The sequence below is a fragment of the Vespula vulgaris genome, chromosome 14 (assembly GCF_905475345.1).
Source record: "Vespula vulgaris chromosome 14, iyVesVulg1.1, whole genome shotgun sequence".
Lineage (NCBI taxonomy): Eukaryota > Metazoa > Arthropoda > Insecta > Hymenoptera > Vespidae > Vespula > Vespula vulgaris.
The window spans coordinates 2396870-2422956 of NC_066599.1; the positions used below are offsets into that span (position 1 = coordinate 2396870).

Below are 26087 nucleotides of genomic sequence, written 5' to 3' on the forward strand. Positions count from 1 at the left end.
CGCGAAAAAAAGAAAGAAAAAAAAAAGAAAAAGAAAGAAAAAAGAGGAATGAAAAGGAATGGAAAGAAAGAAACAAGAAGATGGATAAAGGATATACGCGAAGAATCAAAGTGAACGTTTCTTTTTTTTTTCTATAATAGAAAAGAAAAAGAAAAAGAAAAGTAAAATAACGAAAGGTTATAAAAGAGGAGATTACGCTCGCATCGATATAAAATGATTTTTAAAAGCGATTAATTCCCATGGAAAATAAAGTATCTACGATTTTAATAAAACGTTCTCGTTGATTCTCGTCGTGAATAAGTAGATAGATAGATAGGCATTCAAACAATTACGAATTATTCGTAATCGTTCCTTTGGTTGTATGGGAAATCGAGCAACGAACGAATCGTTTCTTATTAAGGGATTATGTACGATTCGTTCGCATTAATTTACGTCCCTCAAAGGCGGTCATTGATTTAGGCAATTCGAGGGAAAAGAGATGTACGTACATATGTGTACATATATACATATAAAGAGAGAAAGAGAATAAGTGTGAGAGAGAAAAAAAGTGCACCCTTCGTTCGCGGGAAGTGCGAATCATTCGTTAATTTACGATTTTAATTGACAGCAAAGCGCGTTATTTCGCGGTGATTACATTTTATCCGGTTTCCCATCGGTTCTCCCCTTCTTTTGCTGTTTTCTTTTCTTTTTTTTTTTTTGTTCCTTCTCTCTTTTTTTTTTTTATCTTTCTCGTGCGCCTCGTAAGCACCATTGTTCTTTTATAGCTTGGAGCAACTGCTTTACTGTAAAAAAAAATGGGGGAAAAGAAAGAGAGAAAGTAAGTCAGACAAAAAAATACTCGTGGTAGAAGATTCCTTTTTTCTTTTTTTTTAACTGTTTTTTACTGTTTTTTTTTCTTCTTTTTTTTTTATCTAGCCCATTCACCTCCCGTGGAAATTTTTGATATTTGAGATAATTAATTAGAACGCGAAGACGAGATAGATTCGTTTAGATGTATTTTTCCTTGTTATAAAAAAAAAAAAAGAAAAAAAAGGAACAAAGATAAAAATGAAAATGAGGATAACAATGAGAAGAAATACAAAACGAAGTGTAATTCTTGCGTCGTTATTTTTTATGTTACACATTAAAATTCGAGTTTCTCGATGGACGTAAAAAAAAAACACAAACCGGAAGTTGACTTTGTTGATCCTTCCATTGTTCGTATAATCTTTAGGGTCAGAGAAAACAGCTTGGTACTGTTCGGACGATATAGTGTCACAAGACTAACACCGAGGACGAACAAACGTCTAACAAGAACGAATAGTATAGTGTTGTTCGTGCATAAACTTATCCTCTTTACGAGAGAAACGGTGTCGGTTTTCAACGACGCGTAGGCTGAAAACGTTCCAAAGTTGGTAACCAAAAACCAACGGTTGTTGTACCAAATAAAAAAATCTCTCTTGGTATTTACTCGGCTCACGTGCCAAAATTTTCTCGTGCTTGGTACGCCGCCATTCGTGATATTTCAAAAGATTCAAATGATTATTAAGAAATTCCTCTCTGCTACGTAAAAGGAAAAAGGAAGAAAAAAGATAGAGAGAGAGAGAGAGAGAGAGAGAGAGAGAGAGAGAGAGAGAGAGAGAAACGAAAAATAAAAAATATAAAGCAAAAAAAAAGAAATAGAAATAGACGGAAGATATTTTTGAAAAAAATATTATTATTCGTATATCACAGACGACTCGCCGTAATAAAAGAGATGGAACGACTGAAAATTTCCCCGGGTACGTTTTCTCATGGAAACTCTCCATTATGAAAAGAGGCGAGATCTTCTAGCAACATATATGTATATATACATATATAATATATAATATATATATGTGTGTGTGCATATATCTATATACTCATCTATCACACGTACACATCTATCGCATCGAGAAAAGTATTAAATCCATAGTAAAGAAAAGAGCATGTGTCGTTTTTGAACCGTACAGAAAACAATGCAACTCTCATAGCGTGAATTTCTCAGATATCTTCGATGACGTGTTCTTTCTCTCTCTCTCTCTCTCTCTCTCTCTCTTTCTTTCTTTCCCTTTCTCTCTTTCTTTCTTTCTTTCTTTCTCTACGCCACTGAACACAATAAATTTCCATTCCGTCACACGCGTGTACGTATGCAGAAAAGTGCAGGAGAGGGTAAATAGAAAAAAACGGAGAAGAAAGAGAAGTAGAAGGATAAGAAGGAAGATGGAGAGAAGGAGAGGAAAGAAGAAGACAGAAGGAGGATAGAAAAAAGAGAGAAAAAAATTAAAAGAGGAAGGCACAACGACGAAACACGAATACATTTTACTTCTATCTCTTTCTATCTTTCGGTTCGGTTCATTCTTTCTCTTTCTTATTCATTCTGTCGGTAGCGTCTTGGAGAGTTCTCTCAACGTGCAGCCTGCCGAAGGGTCGAGGTGTGAACGAAGAACCACAAGTGCTCTGGAAAGGGCAGCCCTCCGTTTTCTCTCTCTCTCTCTCTCTCTCTCTCTCTCTCTTTCCCTGTGGGTAATCCAATCCCTCTCACAGGACGACGACGACGGCAGCAGGCCGAGCCAAACCGTTGCACGGACGAGTTTTACAGAGTTACGCGTTTTCCTCCTCCCACGCCAAGTTTCACGTAGGAGGAAAGTATATACATATATACATACATATGTGTAATATATATATATATACATGAGAGCAATGCTAGCGGACACGAGCGAGCAACCGGCCTTAATCAGGCACCGTCGATCGGAGCGACGCCCTTCCATTACGGAGAAATCGTTTCAAGGGTTTCGAGTCGTTCCAATGTGTATGACTATACATATATACATACATATGTACGTACGTATGTACGTATCTACTGACTAGGAGTGTTAAAGATCAATCTTTCTCTTTCTCTTTCTTTTATGTGTCGTACTTTGTACATGTACCTTCTCGATCCTTCGAAAAAGAGAGAAACGAGAATTATATTTATTGTAACAAGGATAGAATCAAATTTTACACATACAAAGTGATTACGTCGGATTATTGTCGATAACTTTCTCAAGGAAAAGTTTTCTTTTATTTTTTATTCATATCTGTACGATATGTGCGTAAAGAGAGAGAAAGAGAGAGATAGGATAACACGTTATTTGACTAAAAATAAATGGAACGGATTGAAGATTTTAACCGTACAAGAATTACGCGTACCCACTAACGTTTTTACCAAAAGCAAGAACTTTTTTGACACTAATCTTATTCCAAGTCGAAAGTTTAAGTCGCCGTCGCGGAACTTTAATTAAAGCGTCGACCTTCGCCGGGCATCCTCCTAAATCTAAAGTTAACTAATTCGAGGATTCCAAGAAGTTGACCCGTCCGATCTTACTCTCTCGCTCATTTAACTCGCTCTTATATTTCTCTCTCTCTCTCTCTCTCTCTCTCTCTCTCTCCCTCTCTCTCTCTGTCTCTCGTTATGCACCTAAGAGATTTCTTAATTATCATCGTACTGCAGCCTCATCTAATTATAAATTAACGAGATCAAGTAAGTACTTAAGAAGGGAAATACCTTTACGTCGAAAAAAATTTTCTCTATTACTATACTTATCTTTTGAAATGCTATAATTAAAAAATTTTTTCTTTTTTATATTTTGCAAAATATTACCAATAAACTAGCACTCCGTGACGTTCTCAGCTGTTATCAGATGCGCGTATGCATATGCATATGTATGCAAGTGCATTGTATTTCATGTATTTTTATATCTCATTAATATATTCGTATATCCTTATATCTCATTAACGATACTGTTATTATCCATAATTAATTTTCTTTCGTTACGTATGCTTGTTAAATTTTTTACTAACAGATGTTGTTTCCGTCATTCTTTTTTTTTCTCTCTCTTTCTTTTGCTCTCTCTTTCATACACAACAGACATACACACATACATACGTACATATATATATATATATATATTTATATATGGAATCTTATAGACTCATCTATCCAGAATATTTATTATTAATCATACGAAAGAATTATGAGTCTCGTTTAATTCGAAGAAAGGATACGGTCACGCCCAATCACATTATTCACGTTCACGCTCACGAGCGAATTCACTTGTCGAGGCTATCCATCGTTTCGTGATTATTCGAAGCTCGATTCGCGTACGAAACCAAACCGAACCAGACACGCCCTACCAAACGTAGATTATCACATGGAAACGTAGTACTCGACGAAAAAAGTTTTCGAATTTATGTAACGTCTATCTATTCTTCGAACGAAATGTAATAAACATATACATGCGTTTCTATATAAATAAATACATACATACATACATATATATGTGCAATATGTATGTCCGATCTGTCCCATCTAATAATCTTTAAACTCTGCGGTTGGATTTTTTAATGATATAATTAAAACATCTATTTAATTAAAACGTCAAGATAACTATGTATATAATTAAAACACACACACACGGGATAGTTATACTTCCTATACATTTTAACAAATATTATCGTCGAGTATATATATATATATTTTTAAAACGAGAATTCTAACTATATATGTTATTACATAGAAACGCTTTGATAAACTCGTGAAGAGTATTTTATTAGAAAAAAAATAAATAAATAAAAAAAAATGAAACGAAAGATAGTCGTCGAGACACAATTTCGTTTAGTAAAAGATTTATAATCTCGCGTTTTGGACCATCTCATAGGACATTCCACAGGACGTAATAAAAATCAATCTTGTCTCTTTCTCGTCCTTTCTGACAGTTAATACCGACCCTTTTTTTCTCTTCTTCTCTTTTCTTTTCTTTTTATTTTTTTCTCTTTCTCTCTCTCTCTCTCTCTTTCTCTTTCTCTTCCTTTCCCCGTCGAAGCGTAACCCATCGCAAGAAGAAACGGAGTGAGATGTAGAGACCACGTGAGCCGGGAATTTCGGGATAGCTTACTCTTCCCACGGGATAAGAGTTTGACGGGACATCGTGTCCTGTCTCAGTTAACACGAGAAGGAACATCGAAATTGGGACTCTCCACGTCGATGCTCTTCTTTACTCGTCGTTCTAAAAAAGATCGTGCCAGGTAAAGGTGCCCTTAAAAACCGAAATTTGTGACTCGACGATACTCAAACGAGTCGAGCTAAAATTCTCCCTGGTTCTCCCTAAAACAACGGTGTAGAGTTTCCTTAATGTCTCTTGCCGTATCTCGGGAACGCAGTAAATAACCTGCGAAAAATGCCTGCTTCGAAGGACCACTTATTTTCTTTTATCTATCTCTCTCTCTCTCTCTATATATATATATATATATACAAACATATTTTTTTCTTTTAACGTATATAAACCCGCATGTACGAATATATTCACACATATTTACACACACAATCCTTCCAAAGTGATATCGTGAAAAAGAATCTCCTTCGATTTCACTTTATTACCATTTCTCCAAGGAACGAGACAAGGATCGTTAGAATAATTGAAACGATGGGAGATGACTAATATAAACGAAACGTTCGCGTCGGACGATTAGTAAGTACGAGTTTTATTAATAATAAAAGAAAAAACATATACACATACGTACATATAAACGTTGAGAGGAAACGCAAGAAGAAGAAAGAAAGAAAGAAAGAAAGAGATAGATAGAAATATAGAGATGAAGAAAATAAACAAGATAATGTTATAGATGAGAACCTCTGTAGTATCGGTCGTCATAAGTCACTCAGCGTGTGGCGTAGAGGAAAACATGCTCGCAGGACTCTTCTTCTCCTCTCTCTCTATCTCTTCGTTCATTCTACTTTTTTTTTTTTTCTTTACCAGTACAAACACCATCTTCCTTTCTCCCTCTCTCTTTCTCTCTCTCTCTATCTCTCTCTTCTTCTCTCTTTCTCTTTTCTGTTTTCATCTTCTTTGTGTTTGCTCTTCTTCTTGCGAGTCAAAGCAAGGCGAGAGTTGAAGGTCATGCTTGGTAAAGATCCTTCGTTCCTTAGACACTCCCAAGCGGTCCAGGACATCGCGTTGCATCCCGCTGGGATTTTAGTCGGATCCAACCATTCCCTTTTTCTCTCTCTCTCTCTCTCTTTTTCTTTCTCTGTCTCATATTTCTATCTCTATCACCCTTAATCCACTTGGAACGTTCGAATTCGGTCGTTCAGCTAGCTCCAACACGACGATAGAAAACGTCGATAATTGATTCCACGATCCTATGCTCACCAATGATAAAGCATTCACGAAGAAAGAGATAGATAGATAGATAGATAGATAGATAGATAGATAGATATATAAGAAGAGATAGAGATAGAGATATAGAGAAAGCATTGTGACGGAAAGGGAATGCAGCGGATAACGAATGACTTCGTTAATCCAACAAATAGGATTCCAAGTGCGACGAGTCAGACTTAATTCCAATCATGCTTTCTCTCTCCCTATCTCTCTCCCTCTCTCTCTCTCTTTCTCTCTGCTGTATGCGTTCTATCTTCCCGTCTATCTGTGGATGCTTTTAACTCGTAACGTTGATTGTGGTTCACTCGAATTTTTGCTCCCTGTCAGGTTTAATTGTTTACTTTTGTTTGTTTTTTTAAATTCAATCAACATTTCTCACGTTTCTTTTTCTTTTTCTTTTTTTCTTGTCGTTTTAACAATCTGCTAAAAAAGAAAGAGAGAGAGAGAGAGAGAGAGAGAGAGAGACAGGAACGAATGTTTTCGTGTGTAAATGCAGGTGATAAAAAGAGAAGAAATATTTTCGTGGGTTCTCTTTATGTGTGTGGAAGTGAGGAAGCAAATTGTAAGAATGAGAAAGAACGAAAAAGATCGTGAAGTTGTAGGAGGATTTCTGCGGGGCGAGCAAAGCCGCACGGTTCTCAAATTTCCGCTTCGAACGTGATCTTTTTTCGGACGTGACACGTCCGTTGCTACCAACAGAAAAGACAGAGAATGTTAAGGGTAGGAGAAGGGAGAAATAAAAAAAAAAAAGAAAAAAGAAAAAACAATCGTTTGGCTCTTGACGCGTACGACAACGCGTATGGTGTCGTGTAACATTTTATTCCGTATCTCGAGTTTCTCTTCATGATATTTAATCGATCCAAACGCATATACACTCGAACACATATACATTTTACGCATACGTATCTATGTAGATACGTTCTACCTTATTTAACAAGCGGTTTCCACTTTCCTCGTTTGTCTCCATTTCTTTCTATCGTGAAAGATCGTCAGATAAAATGTAATTCTACATATAGTAATCCCACATAAGAAATTTTCTTTGAGAAACTTTTTTAGTATCTTTTTAAGGTTTTCAAAGTAGAGATAACATCATCGATCTTTTTTATCACGAGGAATATATTTTTCATCGTCAAGTCTAGTTTGAATTATTGATCAATTATTTTTTCTTTTCTTTCTTTTTCTTTCTTTTTTTCTTTTTTTATTATTAGGAAAGATATCTTAAACGAAATTTTTATTGTATACTCTCCTATCGAAAAATGTTTAGATGAGATGCAATATATAAGATGCAAAGACGTGATTTTTATAATTACGTATAATTGAAAAACTTACGATCTTCGTAATTAAATCATTGTTCATTGATTGATTTTCGATAACGAAGAATAACACCGATCGAATAATTACATCAATCGTAATAATCCCTTGAGATATCTCGAGTAATTGGATTTACGTTTGATGGAAGAAAAAGAAAAAAAAGAAAAAAGGAGGGAAAAAAGAGGAAAAAATTGTATAATTTAATTTACGTGTTAGAATTGATCATTCGATGTTAGCATGCAGTAGTAGTATCTTGGAAGCACTCAAGTCCGGAAAAGACCAGGAGTAATTCATCCAAAAATAGATTCCGCGTGTTCTGGCATACTGTGTACGAACGAAACATCTGCGAGATCGATCGGTGAACGAGAAGAAAAGGATCGATATTATTCATCGTCAATCCCTTCTTTTTCTTTTTTTTTTTCTTTCTTTTCTCTTCTTTTTTCTTCTTTTCTTCTTTCCATTCGGAAACGCCTGGAACGCGTCGTTATCGTCGTAAGGACAAGAAACTAAAAGGGAATACGGCATATTGCTCAAGTAGGCCATACGGTGGATATACTCAACGATTATACATATACTACTACATAACTACCTTACGTAGGAAGAACTCGAAAGGAGAAATTGAATTTCAAACGAGCTCTCGTGAAATAAAGGAGTACTGTCGACCATAGAACGCATAAGTTGAAATCGAAAAGGGTCGAGAGGTACCATCGAATACTTATTTCATCAACTTTACCTTACTACCTGCCATTAAGTTTCAATAAGATCACGTATTACAAATAATATATGATAAATCTTAAAAAAAGATTTTTTTTCTTCATTTTGTTCTCTTTCTTTCTTCTTTTTCTTTTTTCTCTTTTTTTTTTTTAATCTTCTTTTCAATACGATCTTATAAAGTAATCTTGATACATATATCGATACATTGAGCGAGATAATGATTACACGTGATCGACGTAACTACATTTTTTTCGAATGATTAAAAAAAGAAATAAATATTGTCGACTAAAAAAAGAATATTGAAACGACGTAAATAATTAAATAACATTGAGAGATAAAGATAGATACATATGATATAATCTTATTTAATCGTATTACTTTAATATTTTATCGTTATATATTTGGAATAATGACGATTCTATTGGGATATAAAATATGTGAAATATATAAATTGTGTAAAACTGTTCAACGTTGGTTAATAATTAACCAATAATATGAAAATTAGAAGTGAGAAAGAAAGAAAGAAAAATAGAGAGAGAGAGAAAAAGGAGATATATGGCGACAGTAGTGTGTCATATGTTTTTTAAATAACTCCTTCGAAAAGCAACTTCAACAAATTCATAATTACATGTGACAATATAATGACAGTGGAGATGTTAAGAGAAATTTAAAACGAGAGAAAGAAAGAGAGAGAGGACGAGAAGTAGCAGGTCGATCATCGTCGAAAAAAGAAACGAGGTAACGTGGGCGAATAGAGTAATCGTCGATGTGTAGGCGATATTCATTTCTCTCTCTCTCTTTCTTTCTCTTTCTCTTTCTCTCGTAGTAATCATTTTTTCAAAGGCGTCAAATTCGTGAACGATAAAACACAACGCGCAATAACACGATTGTTGTTTTGATTTGAAGCGAATATAAACGAACGAGGAGAAACAGAAGAATATAAGTAACACGTACATATACGTACAAATAGAAAAACACGAAACATACGCCATACGTTACGTGTGTGTATATATATATATATATATGTATATATATATTATACGTAAGCTAACAATTTTTTTTTCTCTTTTCTCATCCTCGCCATTTTTATTCGACGTTCTCTCTTAGTCACAATCAGTGGCTCAACGACTACTAGCTACTACTACTATTACTATTATTACTACGACGACAACAACGACGTTTACACGAAGTTCGTTTCCGCTTGACTACTCCAAAGAGTAGTCCGAGACGTCTCTCGTAAACGAGAAGAAGACTCGAGCGAGAAGAAAAGCTCAGACGAAGAAGAGGAACGGAACGTCCATTCATCGTCGATCGGAACGTCGGATGTTCCTCCTCCTACTTCACCTCCTCCACTTCGTCCTCTTCCTCTTTTTCTTCTCCTCCTTTATCTCCTCCTTCTCTACCTCCTCCTTTTTCTCCTTCAGCGAGCAGTCTGACTGCTGCTGCCTGCGTGGCTCGCATTTGAATATGAAAATATGCCACGAATTAAAATAACACCGGCACGACGTGACGCGCGAACTTAAATAATTCATGGACGACGAGGAGGGATTTTGTTCCTCTCTCCTCTTCACCCCTCCCCTCTCTCTCTCTCTCTCTCTCTTTCTCCATCTCTCTTTCTTTTTGGTACGCGCACGCGCGTTCTCAGTCTGTCTCTCGATCTTCTCTCACTTTCTCTCTATTTCTTTCTCTTTTCGTTCTACGAACACCCAAGCACGAGTGTCTCCGAGTGTTTCAAGGTGGCTGGCTCTCACGAGAAAGATGGGGTTGTCTCATTCCTCTTCGATCGTTTCCCACTTTTCCCTTCGTTTACGATGAATCAGCCAACGAACTAAGGAAATCTACGAGAGACTTTATCCCGATTTTATCCCATTAGATACATACGTATTAGAGAAAAGAGGGTGGGATGATAAGTGGAAAGAGGAAGGCAGAAATATTGGGAGAAGAAGAGAGAAAAAGAGAAAGAGAGAGAGAGACAGAGAGATTTTCGATGTTTAAAGGTCGACATTGAAACTTGTTATTCCATAACAAATCATTTGTAAATTTGTCCTTACACTTTTTGTTTGCTTGTTTTCTTTCTTTCTCTCTTTCACTCTCTCTCTTTCTCTCTCTCTCTCTCTCTCTATATATATATATATACATATATAAACTAGAAGGAGAACTTGCCCGTTAACTAGAAGAACTAGATAGAAGTTTTCTAAAAGTTTACATAAGGAAACGATTTGACCGAACCTTAAAAGTAAATTCGTTATCGAAAAGTTATCGGCTTTACCTAAGGTAGTAGTAACGTGCCATTGAGATTTAAGATAGGTATAATACCACTTCTCTTCTTTACTCGATGAAAATACATAGGTTCACCAATACATAGAAACGATGAAACTTTTCGAGGTAACATTAACGAGGAATAAATGAAGAGAAAGAGAGAGAGAGAGAGAGAGAGAGAGAGACAAAGAGACAGAGAAGATAGAGAGAGAGAGAGCGAGAGAGAGAGAGAAAGATAGGGGTTGAACAAAGAGAGTAGAAACATTTCTCGCGAAAACTATCAAAGTCCTTGGCAGAGGTCCTATTAAATAATTATACGAAGAAGAGAAACGAGAGAATGAGAAGGGCGAGGTGCGAGTTGGGAGGGGTTGGTGGAATGGGGAGGAGGAGGAGGAGGAGGCAGTAGGTACACTTATCCAAAGAAAGTAAATAGATAGAAAATCGTGAGGTTGAGAAGAAAGTTTCAAGTTTTCGAACGGTGTTAGATTTATTAACTGCTTCTGGTGGTGTGCTAACGGTAGTTAACGCAAGTGTATGCGTGTATGCGTGTGCGTGTGTATGTTCGCGCACGGACTTTATCTTGCCGGTTTAATCTAACCCCCGGTAATGTAAATCATCGGTGACATCGTACCTTTAAAGTTTTTCAAAGCGACCACTTGCGTAAATCATCTGATACCTTCTTATTAAAGATAGAAAAAGAAAAACAGAGGGAGAGAGAGAGAGAGAGAAAGAAAGCCATCGTATTATCCAGTAAACGATACTTTCTCTTCGTGAGTTGTACGTACGTATCGATATATCTTTTTCTCTGCTTATCTTCCATCTATTTATCTATCTATCTTTCTTTTTCTTTCTTTCTCACTCTCTTTCTGACTAACGATAAAGTACATTACAGTGTATCTAAAAATATGAGTAATACGTATCGGCAGCTACAAGCACAATAATAACGGACGAACAAGCTTCCTTTCTTGGCTACATCTTTCCGATACACTTTCGATATAGGGTGTCTCAATTATTTCTTGATCGTAGAACGTTTTCATTTTTTTTCCCCTTTTTTTTTGTTTCTTTTTCGTCTTTCTTTTCTTCTTAATTGTTCGGTAGAACACAGTCGAATGTTTCCGATTTAAATCACTTAAGATGCAGTAGTAAAAGATATTATTGAATCGTTCGAAATCGTTCCGTGATTAAAATCGAACAAGTATTATGATATGGATGCGAGGTGGCGATCGATGTCGATAAATGAAACGTTTTATTTAACAACACTTTACTCGTTTATCTTACTCGAAGAACTTATCGAATATTTTAAAGCTCGTCGAAGTTGGAACAAAAAAAAAAAGAGAGAGAGAGAAAGGAAAAGAGACAAAATTAAAAAAAGAAAAAATGAAATGTCATTGTTATCTCGAACGATTTCCTGGATAAAATGACTTTGTCAAATTTTAAGTGCTATGCTATATCCTACATAGGAAAACGTACGCGCGCCAAAGAGAGAGAGAAAGAGAAAGAGAAAGAGATAGAGATAGACAGTCAGCCAACCAGATAGACGAACAGACAGACAGACGGACAGACAGAGAGAGACAGAGACAGAGATAGACACGTCACATCTGCAGTTGGTTTCGATTTTCGACGACTACCCGTGTTATTTATCGATAAGGCTCGTTATCTCGACAGCATAACGCAATGGAAGGCATAATCTCGCACATCACACTTTGCCTTTCGAATCTTTCTGACGTTCTCCGCAAGAAACTCATCTCCCTTCTTTTATTTCTTTTCTTCCTCTTTCTCCTTCTTTTCTTCCTCCTCCTCCTCCATCTCCTCCTCCATCTCCTCCTCCATCTCCTCCTTCTCCTTCTCATCTCCATCTCGTTTCATATACGAAGAACGGATATGGAAAAGGCGCCTCTAGGGCATCTATCGGAACGAGTTTCGATTTTTATTTCCGTACGTGGAAAAGAAAGTTTATCGGTTGATCGAACTATATATGTATGTATGTGTTTGTGTGTGTATGTATGTATGTATTTATGTATGTACGAACGAGAGAACCCATCGAAAGCACGTCGATCTAATATAACTAGATACATGATATAAAACACATTAGTTCGTTTCCATATCTCTGTCTATCTCTATCTTTCTCTCTCTCTCTCTCTCTCTCTCTTTCTGTCTATTTCGCTCTATCTATCTATCTATCTATCTGTCCTTAATCGTTTCGTCATAGACATCGAAGAGGACTTAGCATATCCGTTCATTTATTATATTTAATTATGTTTGTGATAGGAAAATTCTCTTACGATCTTTCCAGTTTTACTCTTTTAATTAATTCATAGATATCGCGGTATTAATATTAAATATTTGTTACTTTTATGGTACGTATGTATATCAGGTAATTCTAAAAACGGCACAACTATGTATATATATATATAAATATCTATGGATAATAAAAAATATTTTCTAACAAATTAAAGAAACGTAAACAAATGCATATATGTGTTTAACGTTATACACATTATATACAAGTATTATAATTACATATACATACATAGATATCAATTCTAACTTTTCAATAAATTTTCTAACAAATTTTCTGACAAATATATATAGATATATGTATATATATATATATGTATATATATATATATGTACATATAGAATATTTTTTTTAACGAAATGAAAAGAGTGTAAGATGTTTAACAAGTTGATGGTGGGAGCTGAGGGCAAGTATGCAGAAAGATGAAAAAGGGGGTAGGAGGGGTGTTGGGGAGTCACTACGAAGAGATTCTGACACGTCTGTAAATTTCATCGTGATCACCGGGGCACGGTTTTACGGCAAACGAAGAAAGAAAGAAACCTCGAAGATGGTGTACCGTAATATTCTGTCGAATTTACGGGCAGGAGAGCGTTACGACTTTATTATGGACGCGACACGGGTAACCCACAGAAACGACATCGATATCACCTTTCTTCCTTCCTTCTCTCTCTCTCTCTCTCTTTTTCTCCTTCGTTTCTTTGTAAATTCACCCTTTTTACGATCTCTCGATCTTTCGAACGACGGCATAGCGGACACGAGTGTGACAAACGCTTCGTTTCTCTGAGAAAAGTAGCTGCATAATAAGAAAGAGGAAGCTACTTCTCGACTGGACTCTTGTAGAAACTCGAGCAATACTTTACTATTTCTTTCTCTCTCTCTCTCTCTCTTTTCTCTTTCTCTCTTTCTTTGATATTTTTTTTACAGCATATATATGTATGTATGTATGTATGTATGTATGTATGTATGTATGTATGTATGTATGTATGTATGTATGTATGTATAGATATATCTTTCCAAGAAGTAAATCGATAATAGTAAAGCTATCGATTTCTATACATCGAACTATCAAAGTGTAAATTATAGTTCCATAAAAATGATAATCTCGATCCGACAATCAAAATGACAATCCAACTAACGTATTACCTCTTTTGTTTATTTATTCCTTTTTTTTCTTTTATTCATTTACTCATTCATTTTTTTCAATCATTTATATTATATCACACAACATATATATATATACACGCACATACACTCTATATGCGACTATAGATATTGAACAAAAGGAAGAATATCCTATTGTCTATTTAATAGCGTATTAAATACTCAGAATGTATATGTAGGTAGGTACTTATGTACTTACTTACATATGTATAATAATATAAGAAAGAAATTTTTATAAATCTTACACATAGAACATATGTAGGTACGTTTGTTGTTAAAGAAGCTTTGAATACAAATGCGTGGCCGTTCGACGACACAAAACGCGTTTTATCTGATCGAATAGTTAAGAGGTTGCAGGTAGCTCTTTCTCTCTATTTCTCTCTCTCTCTGTCTCTCCTTTCTCTCCATTTTCTCTATTTCTCTTTCTCTCTCTATCTCTCTTTCTCTAGGAATCGTTTCGCCCCCGGAACATTTCTGTTCTTTGGTTCGTGTCCTATCTAGCTGGACTTTGTTCCTGTCGTGTCGACCAAGCTGCATCATTGTATGCACTCCACTTATTGTCGAGAACGTCGTATATCCTTAACGTACTCACAATCACCACAAGAAAGAGACAGAAAAAGGGAGAGAAAAAGAGAGAGAGAGAGAGAGAGAGAGAGAGAGAGAGAGAGAGAGAAGGAGAAATTACGAACGCGGAAGGAACTTCTGCTTTCCTGCTTTTTCTCTTTAAATGCAATTTCGAATAGAGAGAGTTTCTTTCATCGATTATTTTTTTTTCATCTTTTTCCCTCTTTTGTTTCTTCGTCTCTTTTGTTTGCTTCTGCTATTATATCTATATCTATATCTCTTGAAAATTTATTGACAAAATATAAATACATATGTTTTTTTTTTTTATGTAGATATATAATATCATAGGTCATACATATGGATATTTGTATCTTTTCAAATATTTTATCGTACCTCTTAAAAAATATTTATATCTTTTCAAAATTGAATTGATGAAAAAAGAGATGATTATTCGTCGAAAGTGATTTCAATATCATTTATTTATATGTATATATGTTATTCATAATTATCTCATTTATAGTATCATATCTTAATCGATTATGTTACGTCTTAAAATGGCGTATTATATTTTTGATATAATTAAAACGTTACTAGGCCGTAAATCTAATTTGATACGAGGTACATTCATGATACCCGTGGTCACAAGTGTTATAATTTAGCGAGAAGAAACGTCGTCGAGCTAAATAAGCGTGAGCTTATGCGTGTGCGGAAGAGAACATGCGGACGATGAATGGAATTTTGTCATTATTCTTACCTATCTTTCTTTCTCTCTTTTCTCTCTCTCTCTCTCTCTCTCTCTCTCTCTCTCTCTCTGTCCTTATCTATCTATCCATCTATCTTTCTATCTCTGTCTCTGCCTCTATCTCTCTCGTGTCTACGTATGTATATATAAGAAAAGGAAATAAGGCGTAGCTCGGTTCGCAAGTAGTACTCGACGAGCTTCGTTGACGTTATTCAAAGAGAAGAAGAACCTGAAACTGGACTCTCGCGAAGTAGAAGACCGGTATAACGAGTAGTCGACGCGTATTCTCGTGTCTCTTCGAAGAGGAAATGGTCTTCTCTTTTACATGAAAATAGGGGGTGAATTAAAGTCGTTCTCTTTCTCTTCGTTTTTCTTTTTCTTTCTTACGAGAAACTTTGACGACATTGAAATACGAGGTGAATCGTGCGATAAAAAGACGCGTTTATTGAAAACGAAAGAAAAGTCTTCTCGTCGAATGAAATTATTAAAACTTATTATTCGAGATTTCTTAAAAAAAAAAAAAAAAAAAATCAAAGATTTTCTTCCTCAAAAATAGATCTACTATAATTTTATCGATGATCTCTACTGTGGCGTATGAAAATGGTAATAAAAATAATATTCTCTACGATATCTTGTCAAACTTATTATAATAAAAAATTATAATAATCGATGATAGTGAACAACGATCACAACTACAAGATAAAGCAAAAAAAAAAAAATATATATTCCAACGAAAAAAGTTATTATATTACGTAGCAATATATAAGTACGTACACGTTAACTACTTTGCATAAAGAATACACGTGGGTTGCCGGAAAAGATAAAAGAAAAGAAATAAAAAAAAAAAGAAAAAAAGAAAATGTTGCGTGAGTATCGCGAACTCCTCTCGTTAAGAGAACAGAGCAAACATAGAGAGAAGAGAGAAGACAGAAAGAGAGAAAGAGAGAGGGAAAAAACGAAAGAGAAAGAGAAAAAGAAAGAAAAAGAAAAAGAAAGAGAGGAGAGAGAGAGAGAGAGAGAGAGAGAGTCTCGCAGAATTATCGAGGAGGTCTCGAAGAAATCCGACTCCCCGTAGGCGGCTTTGTGGTGCTAAGAAGCGTCGCGCCTACCTGTACCCCATAGCGTTTTATTAAATCTCTTTCTGGCATCTCCACCTCCTTACCTGTCCTACCACCACCAAACCATCACCACTACCAAACCATCAGCACCATCAATACCACTACCAAACCATCACCTTTACCTTCCTCTCCTTCTCCTTCTCTTTCTTCTTCCTTTTTGCCCTTCTTCTATCCCTACCCCTATCCCTATCCCTTCTTATCCTTCTCGTTCTCCTGATTCTTCGTCATCCTCTTCTTGTACACCACTACGGTTTCGAGTTACCACCCTGTTAGTGCTAGTGTGACTAAGGTTGGTGCTTCCTCTGTACGTCGAACCCACTCTCTACTTGCCAAGAATGCATCCTAGATCTAAAGCGAGATTTCATGTCCGCCCTTTGTGTCACGCGATTCGAAGCAATTCTACCATAAAACCGACTATAAAACCTTTATCACCTTTCCTGTCCTCGGTTTGTCGATTCGCACATTTAACGTTTAATTTCTTAGATAATATTAATTTATTCTTTAATTATTCTTTATTTATTTTCTTCCTTCTTCCTTCCCTTCGTTCTTTTTCTACTTTTCTTTCCAATTTTTTTTTCTTTCTGATTTTTTTTTCTATTTTTTCTTGTCCTTTTTTTCTTTTTTTTTTCTTTTCGTTATACTCCCTTCGTTAAGAATATTATATTACAGAATTAATTAGTCCTTTTTAAGTTAAGTTTTTATATAACCCAAACTTTCTTCTGGCGTTAAGAAGAAAGAAAGAAATCGTATAACTAAAAAAACCAACGTTAGATTGAGCGCAAGTTAAATTTGGCAAGTTATATCGAATCTTCGAAAATTGACAATTAATTAATATCACGTGGGACAAAGAAAATTAAAAGGAAATTATTCAAATATAGATATCCAAATGTGTGTGCGTGTGTCTGTGTATAAATATATGTCTACAAAATTTACATGTCATTAAAGCGATTCAATTAACAAATTTACATCGGCGATTTATCACCGATCGTCTCGTTTCAATATAATTAAAAATATCGATTATGTTAATAGCATAATAGAAAGTCTTTTGAATAATTGAGAATCAATTTGTTCGTTTGAATATTTAAATAATTATACAACGCGTATGATTATTCAAGAGAGATTAAGATGATTTCTTTCTTCTTTTTTTAAAATCATATCGAAAGTAATCAGTGACCGAACATTACAAACAAAGAGTCGACGTATATAATAAAATAAAAATTACAATGCCGGCGTCAGCATTGTTAAGAGAGGAATACGTTTTCGCTGTAATACGTTTCAAGGATTAGTAACCGTCGGGAAGAGATGAAAATTTCTCACGTCCTTTGTGAATCGAACTTTACGGGTAACAATAAAAGATAAATATAATGATAAAAGTCGAAGGAAAAAATAAAGAAGAAAGGGGAAACGTTGAAAGAAGATGCTCCGAAGCAAAAGGCAGATAATGTAATGTATTCTCGGCTTCCCAAGCTTGTAGGAAGCACGAACAGCAGCGTAGTATCAGGGTGGACGCGTGTATCTCTAAACGTATCTTCCGTGCTTTTATATATACGTATACATATATGTATGTGTGTGTGTGTGTGTATGTATATAGATATATGCATACCTGTATATACGTACATATATATATATATATATATATATTTATATGTTGAGTTGCGCCAGACGGATCGCAAGTTTCAAATAAATATGACGGTGAATGCGTTATGGATCTCTCTCTCTCTCTCTCTCTCTTTCTCTCTCTCTTTCTTTTTCTTTTTTTATATACACAGGATAGAAATCACGATCGCGTTACTTCCAACGTGATATAGGCTCAGAGACGAATATCGAGAAATATGAAAGAGAACGACTGTTGGTGATGAGTAGTGGTAGTAAGAGTAATAGTAATAGTAGTAGTAAGAGTAGTAGTAATATTAGTAGTAGTAGTAGTAATAGAAGTCGTAGTGGTGGTAGCCGCGTTCGCGTGCACCGATGCTGGATGGGTGGTACATATTCCTCCCCTCCTCTCCACCCCCCTTTCCCTTCCCCCTCCTTCTCACCGATGTCTCCCTTACATCTTTTTATTCGCGAGCAACAGCGACAGAAAGAGACTCGCTTCCCTTTACCTCCCTTTTTTCTTCCTTTTTGCGAGACCCACAACTCTACTCGCCGGCTTGCTCGACGAACGCGATCGAATTCGAGTCTATCAGACACGGAAATAAAGAAGCAAAGGGAAAAAGAGAGAGAGAGAGAGAGAGAGAGAAGTCTCCCTCGGTCGAGAAAAATCTTTCATCTGTTTAGGGAGGGAGAAAACGTTATTAAATTCGTATAAAGAAAAAGAAGATAGATAGATAGAGAGAGAGAGAGTCCTCCTCCGTTCGATCGACATTAAATGATTCGTTTGAAAAGATAAAAAGGAATAATAATGAAAAATAAATATTTCTAAAATGCTCGTAACGCATGGATGATGATAGTGGCAAAGAATGGGGAAAAAAAGAAAAGAAAAGAAGAAAAAATCGTTACGATCGAGGATGACATCTCGAAAGAAAAACGATGGACGATGATGGACACGTTCGATCTCACGAAGGACCATTTATTTTCATAATTTATTCCTGCGCCTGTGTACCTGTCAATAAGGATTTACAGATCAACGACGATAAAGCACGCGAGCTGCGTTCAAAAAAAAAAAATAAAAAAATAAAGAAGAAGAAAAAGAAAAAGGAGAAGAAGAAGAAGAAGAAGAAGAAGAAGAAAATGGAGATGAAGAAGAGAAAGAAGAAGATGAAGAGGAAGGTTCATCGTCGTCCTGTTCGAAGAGAACGATCCTCGTCCATCATCGATACTCGAACACAAAGATAGATAGAAGAGGCAACTCTATTGGATACCAACGAAACGTCAAAGTGTTTGCAAACCTCCAGGAAGCGTAAGAAAAAGTTCTTTGCGAGTGGTCAAAAAGTAAAAGGAACAATAAAGTTCCTCGATGTGAAACTTGAACGAACGATGGAAGGAAGAAGATGGGCCCACCACCGTGGTGTCCTCCCTCGTGACGAGTGAAATACGTCCGTGTCTTTCCCTCTCTTTTTCCTTCTCTCTCTCTCTCTTTCTTTCTCTCTCTCCATCTCTCTTCTTTTCAACGTGTCGGGCAGAAAACTGGTCGAATACCGGTTAACCCCCGCAGGGACAATGTGTCCCACCTCCCTCTTCCCTTCTTCCTTTCTCTCCCCATAAAGCTCCGACACGGCACTTTTTCGAAAGGACCGTACATACATACATACATACATATATTTATATATATGTGTGTGTGTATATATAGAACGAGGTCTACGTTAGCCGTTAAATAAATTTCCATCGAGCTAGGAAATTGACCAGAAATTATTTCGAAACGCACTTCGTTCCTTATCGGACGCTCCTTCTCAAATTTTCCATTTTCTTTTATTTTTCTTGTTGTTATTTTGTTTCCTTTTCTTTTTTTTTTCTTCCTTTCGTTCTTTCTTTCTTTATTTATTTCTCTTAGAAAAAGAAAAGCTTCCTCGTAATAGCGAGAGTAGGTCTCGTACATATATTTACCATGTGTTACCTATCAGAGAGAGATAAAAAAATGACGCGTCGAAAAAGGGCGTCGATCGGGTGGAACCGAACCGTTACTATTGCTCGAAGAAACTTTCTATATCTCTATCTTCGTTTCTCTTTCCACTGTGTAGCCACCTGGATTGCTCTCTGTCTCTCTTTCTCTCGTTCTCTCGTTCGTTTTACACGTTGATCTTACTACGTACGTTTCTCTCATACCTAAGTATTTAGTGGATATGTATTAGTGGTGTGTATTGACCGGAGAAGGGGAAAGGAGGGGGAGGTAAGGGGTGAAGAGTGGGGAGTAAAGGGAACGAGAAACGTTATCTCTTCGGTCCGTGGCTGGCCGCCACTATCATGACTCTTGTGCACTAACTCGAACATACGACGACGGGACACACAGTGCATACCATTCTCTCGTGGCCCGTTTAGGTGATAGGTCACAGGAAGCCTAACGTAATCTGTCTTTCGAGAATCTCAGACGCACTCACGTGCTCTTACTTATCTCGGTTTGGAGAAACGATCTTGTTACAAAAAGAACAAAAAAAAGAAAGAAAGAAAGAAGGAGAAAGAATACGATAAATTATAGACTACAATCTTTTTTGTTTTTTCGTTTTGTTTTTTATTTCTCTTGTTCTTATTGGTTGGCCTTTTCTCCGTCTGGCAGAGGGAGAGAGAGAGAGAGAGAGAAAGAGAGAAAGAAGTAACTCCTCGAAATAAAGGAGATACTAAAAATTTCTATACTGATTCATCGACAATATTTTCTTAAGGCCCGTACAATACGTTTCTTTTTTTCTCTTAAGAATTTTGTATATCGTATATTGTATATTAAGTAATAAAAAAGAAAAAGAAAAAAGATATGTAGAACATCCGATGAAACGACGAAACGTTAACAATGCAACGAAAGAGAAAGAAAAAACTAGAGCTTTCGAGCTTTGGAGGACTTCTTCCTCCTTCTTCCTTTTTTCTCCTTTATTTTTTTCTACTTTTTTTTTTTTTGCAAAGTACTGTTCAAGAGAACTCGTAGGGATCGATCAACTGACAAGTGCGCGGAGGCGCCGTTCTTTCCCGCTTCTTCTTCTATAAGCTAATTTCACGTCGAATAAAAGCGTCTAATATGGGCGAAGGGAAAATCCGTTTAGCGTCGCTCCAGCTTCTCAAGATAAATTGGTTTCGGGGTGGGATTTCTAAAGCAGGTTCTACGATGGCAGGAAGTTCAGGGGTACCGCAGGATCCTTTTGTGAAAGCGAGGTCCTCCCTTGAGAATCCTGTCGTCCTCTTTCTCTATCTCTCTCTTTCTCGCTATGTACCTCTATCTACTTCTCTCTCTCTCTCTTCCTTTCTTCCTCTTTCGTATCTTTACTCACGGAGTTGCTTGGACATCGTGAATGTCAACCGTGACCCAACAATGGGACACGGAAGACAGCCTAGCACACGGTGGTCGGAGGAGGGAGGGGTTAAGGGAAGAAGAAGAAACGAACGGGAAAGGGAACAGGGATTTTTCAACGAGCAAACTGGACTTTCTGAACACCACCACCGACGTTGAGAAAATCTGGACCCTTTCCTCTGTCTTCTATTTTCTTTTATTTCTTTTTCTTTTTCTTTTTTGCTGTTTTTTTTTTTTTTTTTTTTTCTTTGACGTCTTCATTTCGATGATTGCACCATCGTTCTTTCTTCTTGACGTTTATAAAAGAAAGAAGGGCGAATGGATGGATGGGTGGATAGATGGATGGATGGATGGATGGATGGAATGAAGGAAGGAAGGATAAGGAACAAAAAAGGAGAAACTTTTCGATTATTCGAATAGACAAGACTAAAGGGACAAAGAATTTTTTGTTTTGTTTTTTTTCCTTCTGTTTTTGTTTCTTTTTCCCTTTTTCGTTTTCTTTTTTTTTTATTTGTTTTTTTATTCTTTTTTGTTCCTTTCCCCTTTTTCTTTTTCATTTTAGCTTAAAATCAGCTATAGCCCATTTTATATTACGGTAGCGAGAAAAGTTTCTTCCACGATAGGTCGAAGTTTCGATTACACCGAAAAAGTGGTGGGGGTACCGCTCGTTTCCATCTTCGTCGAGGTAGAAAGAACGAGAAAGAGAGAGAGAGAGAGAGACTTTTTAACGTGTAACAATGAATAAAAGCCAACAAGAAGAAAGAGAGAGAGAGAGAGAGATTTCCACTAGCACGGTCGAGACTTATCGTTGAGAGAATAAATTGTTAGAAAAGCGAGTTAAGAAATAAAGAGAGAGAAAGAGAGAGGGAGAGAGAGAGAGAGAGAGAAAAGAAAGTTTTCTATAGTAGATATGTATCCCTCGGAAAACTTTTCTATCTCTCTCTCCCTCGTTCGATTTCTTAGCTTCTTTTTCTCCGTTTCTCTCGAATAATTTGCTCATGCGGAAAGTTCATTGTACAGATGCGCCCGGAGAATATTTCTATCCAAAACATTTTCAATCTAATTTATTTTCATTCATTTTCATTCCGTTTCCGCGATTTATCCCTTCTATCCTGAGGAGATTTATTTCTTGAAAAAGAAAGAACATGCTAGTATAATAGAAATAGGTAATAAATAGATATATAAACTGACGAAGAATCAAAACATTGTTACTTCGAACGTAATAAACAGAGATAGAGATAAATAAAGAGAAAAAGAGATAGAAAAAGATATAAAGAAAGTCGTTTAAAGGTGAACAACGATATAGTTAAAAGGAAACTACGTAGAAATATATTTGAAATAGAGAAAGAGAGAGAGAGAGAGAGAGAGAGAGAGACAGAAAATAAAATGTCTCCTGGTCAAGTGCAATGCCCTATATGCCAGGTCGAAGGACTATAATGGACCATACTCATCATACACGGGGAATTACCGAAGCCATCAACAACTCGCGGTTTTGCTTTCTCTTTTTTCTTTTTTTTTATTTTCTTTTTTATTGCTTTCTTACTTACTTACTTATTTTCTTTCTTTCTTTCATTCATTCTTTCTTTCTCTATCTAGTGACACGAGATCATAATCAGAAACAATCCTCGTTCATTCGTCGTTACTTCGTGGCGTGTAATGCCTAATCGTTGATGTATAATTTCGTCGAAGCCGCGAAACGAGTGGTGGAATCGAGCAACTAGGGGAAGTCAACGAACTACCCCTAGTCGATTTCTCGACTATTCCAGAAACGTCAAGGGAAACCGGTCGAGCCCTTTAGGGTCTTCCTCCTTTTTCCTTTCTGTTTCTTCTTCCTCTTCTTCTTCTTCTTCTTCTTCTTATCCTTTTTCTTTTTTTATAGGGATTAAGCATATCGTTGCATTTGCAAAATGGAAGTTCATAAATAAATTAAAAATATGAATAAGGAATAATAAGAAGAAAATCCTAGTGTTCATAATTTCTATTAACTTAACATATATGCATACACACATACATACATACATATATATATATATATATATATATATATATATATACACGTACACGTACAAACTTTAAATATCGTGTAAATTAAAATTCAAAAATCCTTTTTAACTCGGCCCCCATTATTAATATTAATGATATCACATCGTTTTATAATTTCACAGAGATATATCTGCGTTATAGAAAATCGTGTTATAGTTTATCAACGTAATCCGCATATTAATATGCAGTTAACTTAACACTTCCCTCGCGTGTCGTTAATATTCGATTTAATCGGCATTTTATCATACTCAGGGATCGCAGAAATTGAAAAGCCTTACTTCCTTTATTTCGGATCAAGCAACTTTCTCGACACCGTAGGCGCGATAGTCTTTGATCGATCGACTCTGTACACGTTTGCCTCTATGATCGATAGCTTGACGATAACAAAAATACCGCAAAGGGATATTCCATCATTTTCATCAATTCCTTTTTCTTCTTTTAGAATTCTATAATGACCGAGTATCGAGCGTCGGCGAGTGTCGATAATAGAAGCGATAAGTTATTAACACGTTTGCTGACAGCTGATCTTACGCGTGGACCGACACTTTATGAGAGATCGGAAGACTTTAATTTTTATCGATAACAGGTACTACTTTTATTTCTTTTTTCTTCTTTCTTTTTATTTTTTTGACATCTCATTTTTTTTCCTATTTTTCTTTCATAAACCCTACGGGTGCAAATTCCTTTCTTCTTCTTCTTCTATTTTTTGTTTTCTTTCCCTTCGCTTCTTTTCTTTCTTTCTTTTTTTTGCTTCCTTTTCATTATCGTTACTAATATTATTTTATATCATACATACTTATGCACGATACTAATTTATTTATATTTCGATTTAACACACACTAGAAAATTCATGTCAAACATAATTGCTCGATCGGAACGAGCAGAGCGTAAGTAAAAAAGAGAACATTTTTGATCTCTTTTTTCCATCTCCCTCTCTATTTTTTTTTTTTTTTTTTTTGTAAAGAGGAGACAATTTCATGGAAGACAATAGAACACGATTACGATCTATGTGAAAAGTTAACATACATACATCCATACAACATTGATGAATCTCATTCTATGAGACAGTATGTAAAGGCAAAAGGTGTCGTTGTCATTAGGCCTGCGGGCAGAGGAAGTTGGGCATTAAAAGGGGGGCAAAAACGTGGTATTAAAGATTCGTCGGTCATCATTCTCCTCTCTTCTCTTTCCTTCGTTTTTCCTCTGTCTCTCTTTCTTTCTCTCTTTCTCTCTCTCTTTTTCGCTCTCTCTCTCTCTCTCTCTCTCTCTCTCTCTCTCTCTCTCTCTCTCTCTCTTTTTCATTGCAGGTGTACAACGCGATGTCTTCGAACGCATCGTTATTTATCGCTCGTTTCTCGCCATCTCTCCTGAGGGCCTTACTCTTCGTTATTTATGTCGAACGGGAGTATAATTTTTTCGAATGCACGAAGGGACCCTACGAGTAGCGAACATTTGGGCCCTTCTTTCCAACCTTGGTATGTGACGTCATTCACCAGGCGAATTCGAGAAGGACCTTTATTCGTTCTCTCTCTCTCTCTCTCTCTCTCTCGTTTCACGTAGAGTAGTAACGTAGTACGAGTCGAGTTCGTGCTGTAGATCTCGATCGTACGTTCTCTTCTCTTCGTTTCGTTAACCAGATTCTCTCCTTCTCTCTCTCTCTCTCTCTCTCTCTTTCTCTTTCTCTCTCTCTCTCTCTCGATACGAAATCCTTCGGAGATGGTTCACTGCTAGATCTCTCGATCCTGATACGAGAAAGGACTCGAGGAGAACCGGTCGCGACCGGGCCTACACCGGAGGAGGTGTATCGTTAAAGCAACGATCGAAAAATCTTACCTAGTAGAAGTCGAGCTTGCTCGAGACGATGTCGTTCTCTCTTTCTCTTTCTTTTCTATATCCGGTACGAGGACGAAGACGACGAAGGAAAGGAAGAGAGAGAAAGAGAGAGAGAGGGATACTCTCTGATAGTCGTCAGACCTTTCCGTCCACGCAATTAAAACAAAGAAAAAAAGAAAAGAGACGAAAAAAATCATCCCTCACTCCTATTCTCTCTAGTTTCTCTAATTCGATCGATTCGAAAAATCATGGCGATCCTCCTCGATTAAAAAAAAAAAGAAAAGAGACGAAAAAAATCATCCCCCACCCCTATTCTCTCTGGTTTCTCTAATTCGATCGATTCGAAAAATCGTGGCGATTTTTCTCGATCAAAAAAAAAAAAAAAACAAGAAACAAAAAAAAAAGAAAAAAAAGGAGTACGAAACGAAAAGAAACTCGTGTAAAAGAAAAGAAGAGAGAAAGAGAATAGATATATGGCGTAACGAGATTGCTTTTAATTTCTTTTACCGGTCCGTTTTTGCAGTATAACCTGCCTCGTTATTCTTCGATAATGGAGAATATTCTCTCTCTCTCTCTCTCTCTCTCTCTCTCCTCCTTCCTCCTTCTCTTTCTCTTTCTCTCTCTCTCTTTCGATACATTGAGAACTTTAAAATACCTACCTACCAACCTACCTTCGCATAATGGTGCAAGATATGGCGGGAAGCTTAGCGTGGCGATGATTTTACGGATGAATCGCCGACACACTCGATTTTATCCCGAAAAAGGGCTTCACCCGAAGGCGATAATTAGCGATCGAGGCCTCCACCGAGTCTGGAGGCATCTCGTTATCCGCGGCAGGGCGCCCGCGCCTCCAACAGCATCCTCCTCTTCGACCGGTCACTCTCTCTATCTCTCTCTTTCTCTCTCTCTCTCTCTC

The 26087-nt window shown here is 36.5% G+C and overlaps 1 protein-coding gene across 8 annotated transcripts in view; it reads left to right on the forward strand.

The window, feature by feature from the left end:
• LOC127068912 (frizzled-2-like) overlaps positions 1-26087 on the forward strand; it is a 132732-nt gene that overhangs the window by 63145 nt on the left and 43500 nt on the right. The window contains exon 2 of one of the 8 annotated variants that reach the window (XM_051005316.1): positions 23781-23924. The exons of 6 other annotated variants lie outside the window; for them this stretch is intronic. Coding sequence is in view for 1 of the 2 variants with exons in the window: in XM_051005306.1 (XP_050861263.1) it covers positions 24759-24813 (55 nt within the window). In the remaining variant the exon portion in view is untranslated. Of the gene's footprint in view, positions 1-23780; positions 23925-24743; positions 24814-26087 lie in introns of those variants that run through there. One more of the 8 variants, XM_051005306.1, reaches the window with a different exon arrangement.